This window comes from Convolutriloba macropyga, chromosome 15 (genome assembly GCF_964194025.1).
Source record: "Convolutriloba macropyga chromosome 15, txConMacr16.3, whole genome shotgun sequence".
NCBI lineage: Eukaryota > Metazoa > Xenacoelomorpha > Acoela > Convolutidae > Convolutriloba > Convolutriloba macropyga.
The window spans coordinates 39,431,901-39,447,302 of NC_134482.1; the positions used below are offsets into that span (position 1 = coordinate 39,431,901).

The following is a 15,402-nucleotide window of genomic DNA, read 5'->3' on the forward strand; positions in this document are numbered from 1 at the left end:
ACACAAAATTAATTGCAACGAGTGAAATATGGCTTATTATTAAAGGTGAGGGCAAATTTTAACCAATTTAAATGCACCCAAAAGAAGTTAGGAAATAACATCAACAAGTTCGAGGCTGAATTTTATAGCATCTCAATGATACGCTCAAAATGTGGTCAAACAGCACAGATATAGGACACATTAAGCCGCCTGCCTAAAAAATTGCAACTCTTCGATTCACTCTTTAATGAATTATTAATTAAGACAATTTAATGGTTATTAACCCGTATACTGCATATTCCCAAAAAAACTATGGTCATTTCACCACACATTCGTTCTAAACAACTTTTTTTCAACGCAGCAGGCAGACTGTTTGAGAGCGGGGGACGATTCAGAATTTGAGCCAAGATGGAAGGTTTGAACAAATTTCAACAAGAAATGATAATTGAGAAGACCACTTCTATAAGAACTTCTTTAAAAATTTCAAAAAGTTCATGTTTCAAGGACGGCAGCCTGCTATTGTTGAGATATTTGCCAAAATAAAGGCCACGTTTTGATGAAATGTATAGCAGTCTCTTAAGTCAACACAACACGCCAGTTTTATAATGTCCTTTTTGCGAACATGTCAAGTGTTCGAGTTTTCTTTTTTCATAACTTCCAATCACATCATAGTTTGAAGGCAACGGGTGTTGATTCACTGAAACACAAATAATAAATAAACACGAGTTCTCCTAGTAACGTTGTTCATGTACTCTCTCAAATTGCAAATTGAAACCTGTGCCAACATTCCAACTTAAAACTCGGCTTATAATGTAACTTGAAACCTCTTCGGCTGTGAGCAAAATTTTTATTTGGTAACGTTCTAATTTATATAAATGGCATGCCAAACGTCTGTAAAAGTGTTAACATTATTCTTTTTGCCGATGATACAAATATTGAAACCATAGGATGTACTACCAAAGAAATTGAATCAGATCTTGAAGCAATCAATGATTGGCTCAAAAGGAACAAATTAGTACTAAACTTGGAAAAAACAGTTCAGATGAATCTGAAATCATTATCCGTAGACACGACATATTACCTGAACTCCAATAATATACCAATGAAACCTGTGTGCAAATACTTAGGAATAAAATTAGACGGAAAACTCTCATTTCAGTCCCATATTGACTTTGTGAAGGAAAAACTCAGAAAACAATGTGGAATCTTCTCTAAGCTCAGACATCATATATAACAAAAAAAAGTTGCTAGAATATTATATTACTAATGTTGCTCCTATTTTGCAGTATGGTGCTTTATTTTATTGCTGCTGCAGCTACTCATCTCTAAAACCCATCTCTTTTTTACAAAAGACGATAATTAAACTTATTCACTTCAGAAAAAGAAGCGGCTATCACTGCGACGACTTATTTGCGAAGAATTCAACCTTAACAGTGTATGAACTACACATTTACGAACTCCTCAAGTTTGTTCTGAGAGCTATAAACAGTCAACAAACACAAGATTTCTGCAATAATCTTTTCAATTTTAATTAATCTTGCGTAAGGTAACCAGAAGTTCCCATCTGAAATTGTTAGAGGAGCCCGTTTGTAAACGAAAGATCGACAAAAATTCCATTCGGTTTCGAGGTGATAACTAAACTTTATAACAGAATGATTAAATGTGTAGTTATTTCATCAGACTTGGATTTGTCTTCTTGAATAAAATTATCCAATTTTTGCCACCAAGTAAAAAACACCTATTTATTCAATAATTATGAACTAACAAGGTTCATATTCGAATGAAAGTCAAACATCTTAGATATTTGAAAATCAAAAATGAACTCGACTGCAATATGATGACTAGTCAATCTCTGGATCATGTTTTATAGTAACATATTTCTTTCCCCGCTGGACTTTGCATTAATCTCTATAGAAATACATATCATTAATACTACTCCAATTGTTTGTTAGTTCGAGATACACTGAATTTAAATGATGCTACTAGATTTTCAATACATTATGATTGTTACGTGATTATGTTTATTTGTAATTTGTGGCACATTGAAATAGCAGATCAGCTTGATCTCGTTATCTGTCCTCGCTTATTGTTGATCTGTATCACAACGAAATTAATTCTTTTCTTTCTTTATTTGTTAACGTCGATGAATTGATCACAAAAAACCGCCAAATGGTTGGCTCAGTAATAGTCAGCTTGGTCTGAGGCAGGCTCGCATTAGGGAGGGAGGTGGAGTAGCTGGTAGTAGTTTCGGTATGGAGCAGGGAATGTTATGGAATCAAAACTTCTCAAAATAACCTTTTCACCTTTATTATGACCATATCACCAGAGGTCACTACATACACTTAAAACATAACCAGCTAAAGTCGGAAGAATTGCTCTCAAACTACTGCAATTTAGCAATTGAATAACCAACATAAACAGCAGGTTTTCAGGAAGATGTTGAGGAGTCACATTTTTAGGTTTTTGAGGAGTATGAGATAAACTACCTAAAATTTTAAAACTAATCTTAAAATTTAGCATTTGCCGTATTGCATAAAAAAGCTGAAAAACTGTATAAAAATTAATAAAAATCGCCTTCAAGACTTTGCACAAAAAGATGAAATTGTAGACAAAAGAAAAATATCTCAATGGCTCCGGAAACAAGCAACACGTTCGAGGAAGCGAATATGCTAAACATACCTATATTGTAATGCACTCTAACCATACAGTTATCCGACACTTTAACACCAACTTCTAATCATCCATTGTATATTATTCCACCTTAAGTTGAACCTATTCTCATAGACTCTGGAAAAAAAAACTTGCCAAAAACAAACTACATAACTAAAAACAGCGAACACAAATCAAATTGCAAAACGTGAAAAAAAACCTTTATCACTTCGGCATGGCTAAGCCATCGCTTCGCAGTAAGAACAAAAAACCTGAATTTGAGGAATTGAGGTGATTGCTAGCGCTTACTCAGTGTCGTCGAAATGGGCTTCATGAGATGAGAGAGCTCGGATAGAACTGATGTGAGAACTTGCAACTGGAGTCACTGAAGCTTCACTACTCGAGTTACTTCCTCTGCTATTTGCTATTTTTGCTTTCAGCCTATGCACTGGACTTTGCACGTATTTATCCCCCAGTTCATAGTCTTCTGAAATTTGTGACGATGGGTTATTCATTGCCTCTGCGGCCAACCACATATGGTGTGCCTCAAGGACTCCATTGTAGTTTGGGCTTCCGACTAAGGGGCTCGTGGGTGCATTGTGTTGTAATGTATTCCAACTTGCGGATTGAGGCATGGTTGGCGCTGAATTATCGTCGGTGATGTTGAAACCGAACTGAGGGTCGTGAATAGATGCCAACGCTGTTACTTTGCTTGGCGAATAGTTGAAATTCGAGGAGCTGTAGGGGAGTGAAAACTGGCTGCCATCGCTTGCTCTATTAGGGTTGTTGCTTGCCGGTGACTTGGCAAAATGTTCCGTTGATACGCTTCGCATAGAGCTGCTTTGACTACTGTTGCTATAGGCTTTTTGAGTTGAATAAGGCAAGGGGTAAAAGCGGTTCTGAGCACTAGAAGGGTGACTGTCAGGAGTTCCAGCCATTTGAGGAAAGAAAACTGTATCACCGCCTGAAATAAAGAAACTCTTAGCAGGATTGTAAAGGGGCTTTAAATGCCATTAGAGCTTTTCATAGCAAACAATATATCTAAATTGAAAATAATGAAACATAAACCGACTAGCGTAGGATGAATCTCTCGAGCGACAGGCGTGGCAATTTAATTTAGAGGGGGTACAGCTTAGAAACGTCTTATGGTGCATCCCCTGATCTCCAGATTGACAACCTGACATCTCAACCACTCAGGTACAATATCTTTTATGTACCTTAGGATGTAGCTAGCTTATGCTTACGGAGTTTCGGTAGCTCAGTTTTCTCCCAAACTACTTTGAAAGAAAACGTCTTAAATAAGCAGGATCCATTTTCTACAGCGATTTTGAAACTAAAATAAAAAGTTGCTCATTTTCACAGTGGTTTCGACACGAAAAACATAAACCGACTAACGTCGCAAAAATTGTTCTCAAATGACAGGCGCCGCAATTTAATTCAGGGGTCGTAGCCTAAACAACTTTTCTTTATGGGTGCGAAAACATCATAAAGAAACATAGCCTACAGATTGCCGGAAAATAGCCGCCGTTGACGAGACAAATTGACCGAATTTTTTTTGTTTTTTTTCAGTGTCAAAAAGTGTTCTATCCCGTCTCTTTTGACTTTGATCGTATTCACTATATTACATATTTCAATACGAGAAAGAATTGAAATTCCATTCAGTTGAAACAGTGAGTGAAGTAATTCAGAAGTCAAATGTGAAAATCCTGACTTATGTAAAACGAAAAACGTGATCAAAAGGTAAAGCGAATTTAAAAAAATAAAAGCCTTTGAGAGGCTGACGGCGGCTATAAAACATAAACCTACTAATGTCGGAAGAACTGCTCTCGAACGAAGGCGGGTCGAAAACCATTTGACCACGCCGGGATTTGAACCAATGACCTCCCGATCCCTAAACCAGAAGCACTGCCTACTCGGCTATCAGTCCCCTTGATGCTATGCTGCAACAGATTTTATATTAGCAACAAGTTTTACTTCGGAGTGAGAGCAATAGAGATCACTCAAAAATGAAGAACGAAAGCGTGAAAAAGTCACTTGCGAATTCAAAGAATGTTCTAGAAGAAAGGCGCAAAAACTGTCAAGCAAAAATTTTGCATAAAAACGACCCACACGTTTACAATAATTGCCATGAACTTCGTTCAAGAGCAATTAAAAATTATCAGGACCTTGTTATCGAGTCTCTAACAATCGGTTTTGTTTGAACAACAAACATTATTTCGGTGTGAGAGCAATTGAAAACATAACCGGCAGATTGCCGGAAAATAGCCGCCGTTGATTCCAATAAGCATGATTGGGATTGAAAGAATAGAAGATTTTTGTTCAAAAACATGTTTTAAGTCCGATTTATTTTGATGGCATTTCTTCGTAGTTGAACATATTTCTGTTTCTTAGAGAGAGGCTACATGGGCTACTATCAATACGAATAAGCACAAGAGATGGTAACTAAGACTTATAGGAACGACGTTCAAATAGCGGGCATCTAAAATTGGGCTTTATGGGTTTATCCCTTTTCTATTTCTGACTTAAATTTTTTATACCGACTCTGTTCATTTTGAATTGCTTTGCTTAGCAACTCATGTTCAAATTCACTTTTAGCAGAATGAGAGAAGAGAGAAACTAGCCTAGAGAAGTCAAAAAGATTTCACGCAAAATGTCGAAAAAGCGGCAAAATGGTAAAGCGAAAAAAAGTTCGACGAGGTTAAAAAAAACAGGAGCGCTATAATAGCCGGCTGAGAAGATGAGGGCGGCTATTAATCTCTCAAAGAAGTGCGTGAAAAAGTCACACATTTACAATAATTGTTTCTCATTCGAGAGCAATTAATAAAAATTAGTCCATATATATCTGACCATATTGAACTTTCCTCACCTGCTGTGTTCTGATTGGCTCGCTGTGAATGGCTCGATATTGACGAAGTGGAAGAAGCAGAATGCTCACACAGTCTACTTCCACCAGTTGATATGTTAGAAGATCCCGACCCTCCAAAACTGTTCATACCGCTCACCGACACCCCCTGGCTTATCATCATCTGCGACCCCGACACCACCATCGAGGGGGACGAGCCGGGAATGCTGCATATTGAGGATGCTGACGTCATAGGCTGCGAGTTTGACGTCACCAATTGTAACCGTGACGAGGAGTTCCGCAAGGTTTGCGTGGTGTGCCTCAGGTTGGCTAAACTTTGCTGATGTTGTTGGAGATTAAGGCTTACACTTGATGTGGGTTGACGCCAATTGTTGCTGCAACTCGAACTAACATTAACTGAAGAATTGGAACCCGCAGATAAGAGATCGTCGTTTGATTTGTGTTTGTGTTTCATTGATGAATAAGTAGGGTATCTTCTCATACGATAGTCCGTTACCTAAACAGAAATTACCATTCAAATAAAATTCTAAGAAACAGTTAATTGTCGATTGAATTTAACTTTTAGTTTTCAATTAAGCGGAACAGTTTCTTTTCCGACCCCTGGTCTAAAAATAAGTTTTCATATCCTAATACAAATAATACAATACGTGTTCTTAATTTGACCGACTTAATAATATGTGTGACATTTCATCATTTAGCATCAACAGCTATCATTGCGAAATTATGGAAAATTTCAGCGGCGGAAAATGAAACTATTCCAATCAAATCAACGAGCGAAAACTGTTTATTCACACAAGGACAAAGTACAACAGTTGCAGCAGTTAGTTTTATGTAGCAACAAAATCAGATAAAACAGTAAGCTAGTTGATCATAACAGAATTGAAGTCAATTCAAATAGAAGAATGGCAACAAAAATAACAAAAAGTATAATGGCTTTCAGTTTTAAATTGCTCACACCACTCATCGCCACCGTAGCTGTCTCGGACGTTTCTTTACAGTAGAAGCTGAGCGAACTGCCTACAATAAAACACGATCGCCACTGAACAACTCATTAGTAATTTGAGGGCTATTTTGGGAAAAATTTCCTATTACGGCGCCAATTTGGGTAAAAAATAGTCTCACACTAGCAATATGCATATGGATATTTTTGTACATAATTTGTACATATGCATATTTTTGTACATAATTTATACATATGCATATTTTTGTACATAATTTGTACATATGCATATTTTTGTACATAATTTGTACATATGCATATTTTTGTACATAATTTGTACATATCATATTTTAAAAAATAGTTCTCAAAAAAAAGTTAGTTGATTTTGGTCAATTGAAAGCAAAAATCTTGTTTGTTGATGATGATGGCAAATGCTTCTGCCGTCTAATCTGGAACCCCCCCCCCCCCCCCCCTCCCAAAAAAAAGTGAGGTAAAAAGGCCAAAATTATATTCTCGCATGCGTCCTAAAGAGTTAAGAGCAATTGATGAAACCAAAATCACTGCGCGAGATAATGGAAAAAATATGATATTTTTGAGGTAGAAAATATGTTTATGTACCTGATAAGCACTATTAGGCACATAGCCAGTTCTGAGATCATCTTCTTCGTGACTGTATCTATGCATTATGGCTTGTTGTTGTTGCTGTTGTTGTTGTTGACGCATGACTGTGTTATAGTCTGGTGGGAATGCCAGAGACCTTTTTCCTCTTGAAGCCACTGGGGTTCTGGGCAACGTCGTAGGTGGCTCACTGGACCTGCTAAAATATCTCAAACTTCTTGAAAGAATTCAAATTTCATCACACATTATAGTTTAATTTCGTTTATTTAACAACATTCCACTTCTCAACAAAATTGTCACCAAGTTCGGATATTTTTTTAGACGAGTTAACTAGATATTTTTCTAGTTTTATGTCTTGTGGTTTGAATCAAAATGTGTTATCAAAACAGAAAAGCAGTCATTGAAAAACATCAAAAATGTTTCAAACGACAGTTGATTAATGTCTCATAGGCTCACGCAAGCGTAACTTTCATTAGTAACTTCTGATACGAATAAAACCAGTTCAATTCAAATCACACATACAAATTTATTGGTCAAGTTTAAAATGCAGCCCAAAAATGGTTAGCCGAACTCCAAAAACAACGAAGCCCTGCAAAAATCATTGGACCCCCCCCCAAAAAAAAACATAGCCGGCAGATTGCCGGAAAATAGCCGCGATAGACGCTCGTGGCCTTCCATGAATTGAAACACCTAAAGAAATAAGATAGACAGATCGACCACCAGTCCTTTAATAGACCACAAGACTTTTTGGGTTAGCTTCGGACTGTCAATTTTTTTGACACATACGTTCTATAAGGAAAAAGCCCTTAAATAGCTATTTCAAAACTGATAATCGAAATCAAAAACTCAAGACTAATAATCACGAATTAGGGCATACAAGATTGGCACTACTTAGATGCACACTATTAACTAGTATATCTTCATAAAAAATTAAAGTTCCATAATTGAGTTCAGCAGTCATTTTTTTGAGTGAGGTAAGTCACGCAATTGAACTAAAAGCAGAAACGACGTCACGCACATAAATTTTAACTGCAAAGCAATAGAAGTCACTGAAGTCAATTCCAAGAAGTCAGGTCGTAAGAATCATCGATGGAGATGACGAATTAAAAAACATAGAAGGACAAGTCCTGACGTACAATTCAAAGAATTTTCATTGACTAAACAGAAAAACTAGACCTAGAAAGGACTATGCGTGAATTCAGAAAACCATTTTTAAAAAAAAAATCAGAACAAAAAAATAAGAAATAAACAGAAAATCAATATCAAAATGCCGCATGTGAGCAAAAAACCCCTAGCGAGAAATGAAATTTTAATTCAAACAAAAAACTAGGCCTAGAATGAGCTGTGAATGGATTGGGAAAACCATTTAGAAAAAAATCCGATCCAAAAAATCGAAAAAACAATAAACATAGCCGGCAGATTGCCGGAAAAGCTGCGAAAGAATAGACCTGCGTGCCATATAATCCAAATAGAAACAGATACTGATCTAAATTGAAAAAAAAAATCGACGCCGCTCAAAAAACTAGGTAAAAAACAGCGATACATTAATAAAGCTTGTTAAAATTCTTTCCGCAGAAGCCTCTTATTAGGGACCTTAACTGCACAAATGAGTTCCCTTGACCTTAAACAAATTCAAATTAAACTTAAGTTTCAAAGTGCAAAAGTCATTTTATTGAGTGAGGTAAGTCACGTATGATCAAAATCTAATCACGCAAATAACCTAAAAATTTTTGCTAAAGCGAGTGAGAAATGACGTCACGCGCGCAAATGCCGTTAGTGAGAGGAAGAAGTCATTCAGAACATTTGACTTTTTCAGCTTTGCTGTGTGAACAAATGTAAAACGAAAAAAGAGCGTCAGACGACGAAACAAAAAAAAACAAGAGCACCGCAATATAGCTTCGCTCAGCTTACAGCTTCGCAGCTATAAAAATCAGAGTGAAATTGCCGCATGTGAACAAAAAACCACTACCGATAAACCGAATTTTTGTTCAAACACCGTTTTCTCACTCTACTTTAAAATTAGAGCGAAAAAAATTCACGCCGCAAAACCACTCGCTTTTTCGCTCCATTTCCTGTTTCGGCGTGACCAAAATCGCCACTCAAATTTGACTTCAAAAATCATGAAAATGTGTGAACAGATCTTAAAAAAAAAGACAGCGCCCCAATACAATTCAAATTCTTTGAATTGTAAAAAACCACGATGTCCCCAATAATAGTCGCTATCGCTTCGCGGCTATTAAAAAACAGAACCTTGAGATAGTTCCAGTTTGGAACATTCGAAGCTAAAAATTGGTTCTCACTTGTCAATGATAGACGCAGTCGGTGTTGCATCGAAGTCGCCCAGTCCCAAGAAGTCATCTTCAATGGTGCCTCGTTGATGGTGATGATGTCGGTAGTGGTGTCCGAGTGTCATGACTTCTCTCTCTGACACACTTGAAAAGTCGTGTTCTTCTCCGTGAGCTGTGGTGTCATTGTGGTGGTGACTTTGAGAGCTGCAGTCCCACGCACTCTGATGGTGAAGGTACCTTGAAAAAGACGGATTCTCATCAATAAAGGTGTTGCAACTTAGTAGACCAGAGCCAAATTTTTTCCCATTCACATTTTTATTGTATTTTATACAGTTATTTTATATATTATTATTATTATTAAATTCACATTTTTTAGTGTTTTTAATACATTTATTTGATGCATATTTATTGTATTCTCATTTTTTATTGTATTTTATACGTCTTTACACATTTTTATTGTATTTACATTTTCTTTTTTTGAGGGGGGGGGGGGGGGGGGGGTTCTAATTTCATAATTTGGAAGTGGGTCTAAAACCCTAAAAGACACATTAGCGTTTGCATGTTTTTGGAGACTTGGTTTCCGCTTAACGTTTTATTTGGGATATTTTTCAGATAAAGGTAATCGGTAATTGTTCATTTAACAAGAGATCTGAGCAGACAATTTTTCTTATATTTGCTTTAAGTTTAAGATTCAAATACTTTTTGCTCTAAATATTCAACTTAAGCAAACAATTCCGATAACTTAAGCAAACAATTCCGATGTACATTTGACTTCAAGAATGTTGATTTTTGCATTCAAACACATTTATGCTATAATCTAATTTTTAAAAAATAATAGAACAGATTCAGATCTCACCTCGGGTCCATGGCAGGCGAATTGGGACTCGATTTGACCGATTCTCTTGGAGTAATCTGTTGTTGTTGTTGATTATGATGATATTTGTAATGAGGGGGTGTCTCAGGACTCATCTAAAACAATAATTACTAATTTTTGATAAATGGATAACAGATTTTTGAAATATTTTTTGAGAAAACTGCCCCAGATGGATTTTTAAGCGTAGAAGGAAGAAACCACTACCTGTGGAAGCATTCAATGAAAAGTATCGAAGCTTCAAACTCTACAATCTAACAGTTCACTTCACTACTCCACAAGTTAGATTTGATACAATTGAAGCTTTCAAATTCCCATGCAGAAAATAAAGGAAACAAAAGCACAGCGTATTTGAAAGTATTCCAATAAAAACACAATGAAGATTACAGAAAAAGATGTCTGAATTAAGCCAGAACTGGCCACTGAAAGGTTTGCCACCGGTAAAATTTTTTTATATTTTTTGGTATTTTAACCCCAGCATCTCTGCTATCTATCAAATGGATCAGTTAAAAAAATTTTCAAAAGTTCCCAAAAACAGTCAATTTTGCATTAAAAAAAGACGCGTTTACAATAATAGCTCGAGAGCAAATAACAACATAGCCGACTAACGTCGGGCTAATTGCTCTCAAACGACCGGCGAGCTGTTAGCTTCGTCACTAGCTAGCCACGGTTTAGTGAGGCTAGCTTTAGCTTAATTGAAGGGGGCGTGAGGAGAGAGCAGCCGGGGGAGGTGTACAGTGTCAACAGGAGGGGGGGGGGGTGGTGTGTGCAACGGTGGTAGGTGAAACAGTTTGTCTGCATGGTCCCCTTACGGCCTGAACGATGTGCAGGGGTGGTATTGGGGGGTGAAGTTAGTGGGAGGTGGGGGGAGAAAGGTTCAACGTCTAAGAACCGGGGTCAGGGGTCAGCCTCTAAGAACCGCACTTCACATCATAAGTATAAATCTCCAAAACATTTTCTGTGAATTGCATATTTGGAGACTAGTAAGCTGAAAGTCTCTAAGAGCATTTAATGCGCGCTGGGCGCTACCTGTTTACCCTGTTTTTGAGGACGAAATCTCAAATGGGTCAGACGAAAAAGCGGTCAAGCAAAAACTTGCATAAAAAGACCAAGAGGACTAATATAATTGCTACAAACTTCGTTTGACGACAATCACTCACAAATTAATTACTTTTTCAAAAATATGATATTAAGCAAAAGGAACCTCGCAAAATGAAGTCGTAAAAAATCTAATATCATAAGACAACAATAGAATGCGTCATTCATTTTTGAGAGAAAAACCTGAAAAGAACTTTGACTATCCAAAGCTTCAAAACACGTCTTTTACACCTCTAATTTGTTTTCGTTATTTTGGTGTCCATCGCAATATTCGAGATTAAAAATTTTTGTCGAAATTCTATTTACTCTGGTTAAACAGCCGGCAGATTGCCAGAAAATAGCCGCCGTTTACGCGCTTGATGCACATCGGGATTGAAACAAAAAAAGGAAAAGAGGAGACAAAGTCACCAATTTTTTTTCTGGTTTTTTTCATTGTCAAAAACAGTTCTAATTTGACTTGCAGTTTTAGTTGGATTCTAAAAGTATACTTAAATCAGCTTCTCAGCTGAAAGCTAATAAACTTAATACCAATATAGGCTAGCTAAGGCTCTACTGAAGTTTGATAAACTAATTCTCAATGACTTAATGACCGGGCTTCATCGGTTTATCCCTTCCCTTTTAATTCTGCACCTTTGACCTTGACAGTATGCACATAATTCAATGTACCACCACCGCGTGAGTCAATGCGTGAAAGAATTTCAAATTCATTTAGTTGAAACATAATTTAGTTTTCTAATGACTTCGATTAGGAATCATTAGAAAACTAAATTAATTTAACCATAGAAATTAATTTAATAATAGAAATTAATTTAATCACAGAAAAGACTATAAGCAACAAAATAACTCTAAAAGACAAAAAATCGTTTAAAAAGATACCAAGGCACCAAAAAAATTGCAGAAAATAGTGATCAGTCAAATTTTTGACAAACGCTTTTCAGCAAACTCTCGGTACTGCCTTATGTTGAATGAAACCAATTGCAAACCAAAGAAATGACAAAAATCCATGAAAAGGCTGACATTATTAAATTTTTTAACAACTGAAAAAGCAAACTAACAAATATAAATTTAGGTGCCAGGAAAATGCTAGAAAGATACAAACCAGAGTGTGAAGAATATGGATACAAGGTTAGGAATTAAAAAGACTAAGGTATCAAAAAAATAAGAAAGCCGAATGCATCTCATTATTTAGCATTCGAGACATAGAAAAGACAGAGAGCCATCCGAGACAAAAGGCCATCCTCTTGAACAGATAAAATAAAAGTAAAATAAGAATTCATACATACGACACATTGAAATATTTCCAAAAAAAATCGCAAAAAAATCGACTGCATTCATGAAAAAATTTTTTTGACTGTATTTCAAAAACTCAGAGCCAAAAAAAATTGCACTTTCTCTGAAACGAAATTAAAATCCCTGATGTTGCACAAGATGTATATTTCTAGTAATTAAAACCAAAAAACGAAAAAAACAGAAAAAATTGGAAAAAAACTACCAAAATCGGATTAGCATGTGTACAATTTTATAAAACAAAATAACCTTGAGGTAAGAACACGCGCTAAGTACATGAATTATCACAGAGAAGTTGCCATATTAACTGATTTTTGAAAAAAGACTGCTGAAAAAACCAAAAATGAACAAATTAATAGAAAAAAGCCAAAAATTAACCAAAATATCAAAAATATGCGCCCGTTTTGATTTCAAAAAGCATTTTCAGGCTTTGCAAAACGCTGTGGTATCAATTTCTTCGGGTTACACTTCAATATAGCATCTAATAAAAATTATTTCTACAAAAAACCAAATTAAAAGCAAAAAACTGGTCCACTTTTCGAAAAAACGGCTAAAAACTGTACCATTCTGTCAAAAAAAACTTTTCAAAGTTGAAAAGTCATTCACTAAACGCAGCGAATGATCAAAAATCTTTTCTCGCTCAGACAAATTTAGTTCACACGGCAATTTTACTCAGTTTCGCTTTCAGGTCATAACGGCGTCTGAACGAATAGTACTTCCGGTTTAAAAAAAAACTTAAGAAAACCAATACTCCTCAGCGAGTCGTAAAAAAGGAGATCGCCTAAATAATAGCCGTTGACGGCGGTCTAAATCCCAAGATTCTCATCAGTTAAAATTATGAGCAAATCAAATTATCATCTAAAACACATTTTGAACTTGCAACCCAAACAATCGGTTTTCAATTCCAAGAAATGTTGCATTGAGCGAGGAGAATTGAAACCAAATACGAAAGTACAATATCAGGCTGATCATGAGCATTATACTGCAACATGTTTGTTGGCATTGAACCCCGATTGTGTGGGTTGCAGGCTCAAAATTTGTCCCAAATAACAATTTGATTTGTTCATGATTGGCAGTGATGAGAATCTTGCTCTTATACTACGGAGTTTGAAGACCTGTTGCTAAAAATTGTGAAAGAAAAATGATGAAATAAAAAACCCGTCAAATATCGAAAACAGTCCAGCAAAAATTTTGCATAAAAACGATAAGAGATCAAGAGCAGTTCCAAGAGTCTAGATTCTTCATGCAACCGAAATTCGGTCTAAAAGCGTTTTCAATTTCAAATCCTTTCTTGGCTCCTAGAAGGAAGATTACACTAAACAAACGCTTCGATTACATGCAAAAATGAAAAAAAAAACAGGCGATTGTAATGAATACAAAACTTTGGCATGAAAAGTTGACAATGTCAGCGATCCAGTTAAAATGACCAAACCTTAATACGTCAAATCTGCATAAAAAGAACGGTATAACTATCCTGTTAGTATTTAAATGGGATATTGATTATTCTAAACCGAGACAATTAAAAACAGGATATTGTTCATCAATTCTGAAATCTTTCAACCAAATTGATTTTCAGTCGCACTTCTAAGGAGGCTTTCAGTCGCACCCAAACGTTGGCTATGGTTTCAATATAAAGAGATCTGAGTTGAATTAACATCTCAACTAACACAATAAATCCTCAAACCGATTTAAAATTAGCAAATTTAAAGCAAACCTTATTTTGATCATATCCATAGCTGTAATAAGGGTAGTTAGGCGCCCCATTCACGTGCATCAACTGTTGCGTGGGTGTGGGTGTGTTCGGTACTGCCTTATGTTGAATGAAACCAATTGCAAACCAAAGAAATGACAAAAATCCATGAAAAGGCTGACATTATTAAACTTTTTAACAACTGAAAAAGCAAACTAACAAATATAAATTTAGGTGCCAGGAAAATGCTAGAAAGATACAAACCAGAGTGTGAAGAATATGGATACAAGGTTAGGAATTAAAAAGACTAAGGTATCAAAAAAATAAGAAAGCCGAATGCATCTCATTATTCAGCATTCGAGACATAGAAAAGACAGAGAGCCATCCGAGACAAAAGGCCATCCTCTTGAACAGATAAAATAAAAGTAAAATAAGAATTCATACATACGACACATTGAAATATTTCCAAAAAAAATCGCAAAAAAATCGACTGCATTCATGAAAAAATTTTTTGGACTGTATTTCAAAAACTCAGAGCCAAAAAAAATTGCACTTTCTCTGAAACGAAATTAAAATCCCTGATGTTGCACAAGATGTATATTTCTAGTAATTAAAACCAAAAAACGAAAAAAACAGAAAAAATTGGAAAAAAAACTACCAAAATCGGATTAGCATGTGTACAATTTTATAAAACAAAATAACCTTGAGGTAAGAACACGCGCTAAGTACATGAATTATCACAGAGAAGTTGCCATATTAACTGATTTTTGAAAAAAGACTGTTGAAAAAACCAAAAATGAACAAATTAATAGAAAAAAGCCAAAAATTAACCAAAATATCAAAAATATGCGCCCGTTTTGATTTCAAAAAGCATTTTCAGGCTTTGCAAAACGCTGTGGTATCAATTTCTTCGGGTTACACTTCAATATAGCATCTAATAAAAATTATTTCTACAAAAAACCAAATTAAAAGCAAAAAACTGGTCCACTTTTCGAAAAAACGGCTAAAAACTGTCATCTGTATGTACCATTCTGTCAAAAAAAAACTTTTCAAAGTTGAAAAGTCATTCACTAAACGCAGCGAATGATCAAAAATCTTTTCTCGCTCAGACAAATTTAG

The 15,402-nt window shown here is 35.7% G+C and overlaps 1 protein-coding gene across 1 annotated transcript; it reads right to left on the reverse strand.

Annotated features, from left to right (window-relative positions):
• Nucleotides 1-261: 261 nt before the first annotated feature.
• Nucleotides 262-14,390, reverse strand: LOC142354271 (uncharacterized). The gene is made up of 7 exons (XM_075406533.1): nt 14,308-14,390; nt 10,194-10,306; nt 9,350-9,574; nt 7,050-7,248; nt 5,495-5,987; nt 2,938-3,592; nt 262-676 (listed from the first exon to the last, which is right to left on the reverse strand). Exons 1-7 carry the CDS (start codon nt 14,365-14,367, stop codon nt 646-648), a joined length of 1,776 nt encoding a protein of 591 aa, XP_075262648.1. The 5' UTR covers nt 14,368-14,390; the 3' UTR covers nt 262-645.
• Between the last annotated feature and the right edge of the window lie 1,012 nt (nt 14,391-15,402).

Coding starts and splice junctions, on each gene's coding strand:
- LOC142354271 (XM_075406533.1), bottom strand. CDS start 14,367: ATGCACGTGAATGGGGCGCCTAACTACCCTTATTACAGCTATGGATAT. Junction 5,988..7,049: donor TGCCTAATAGTGCTTATCAG/GTACATAAACAT, acceptor ATTTCTGTTTAG/GTAACGGACTATCGTATGAG. Junction 3,593..5,494: donor AGCCAATCAGAACACAGCAG/GTGAGGAAAGTT, acceptor TCTTTATTTCAG/GCGGTGATACAGTTTTCTTT.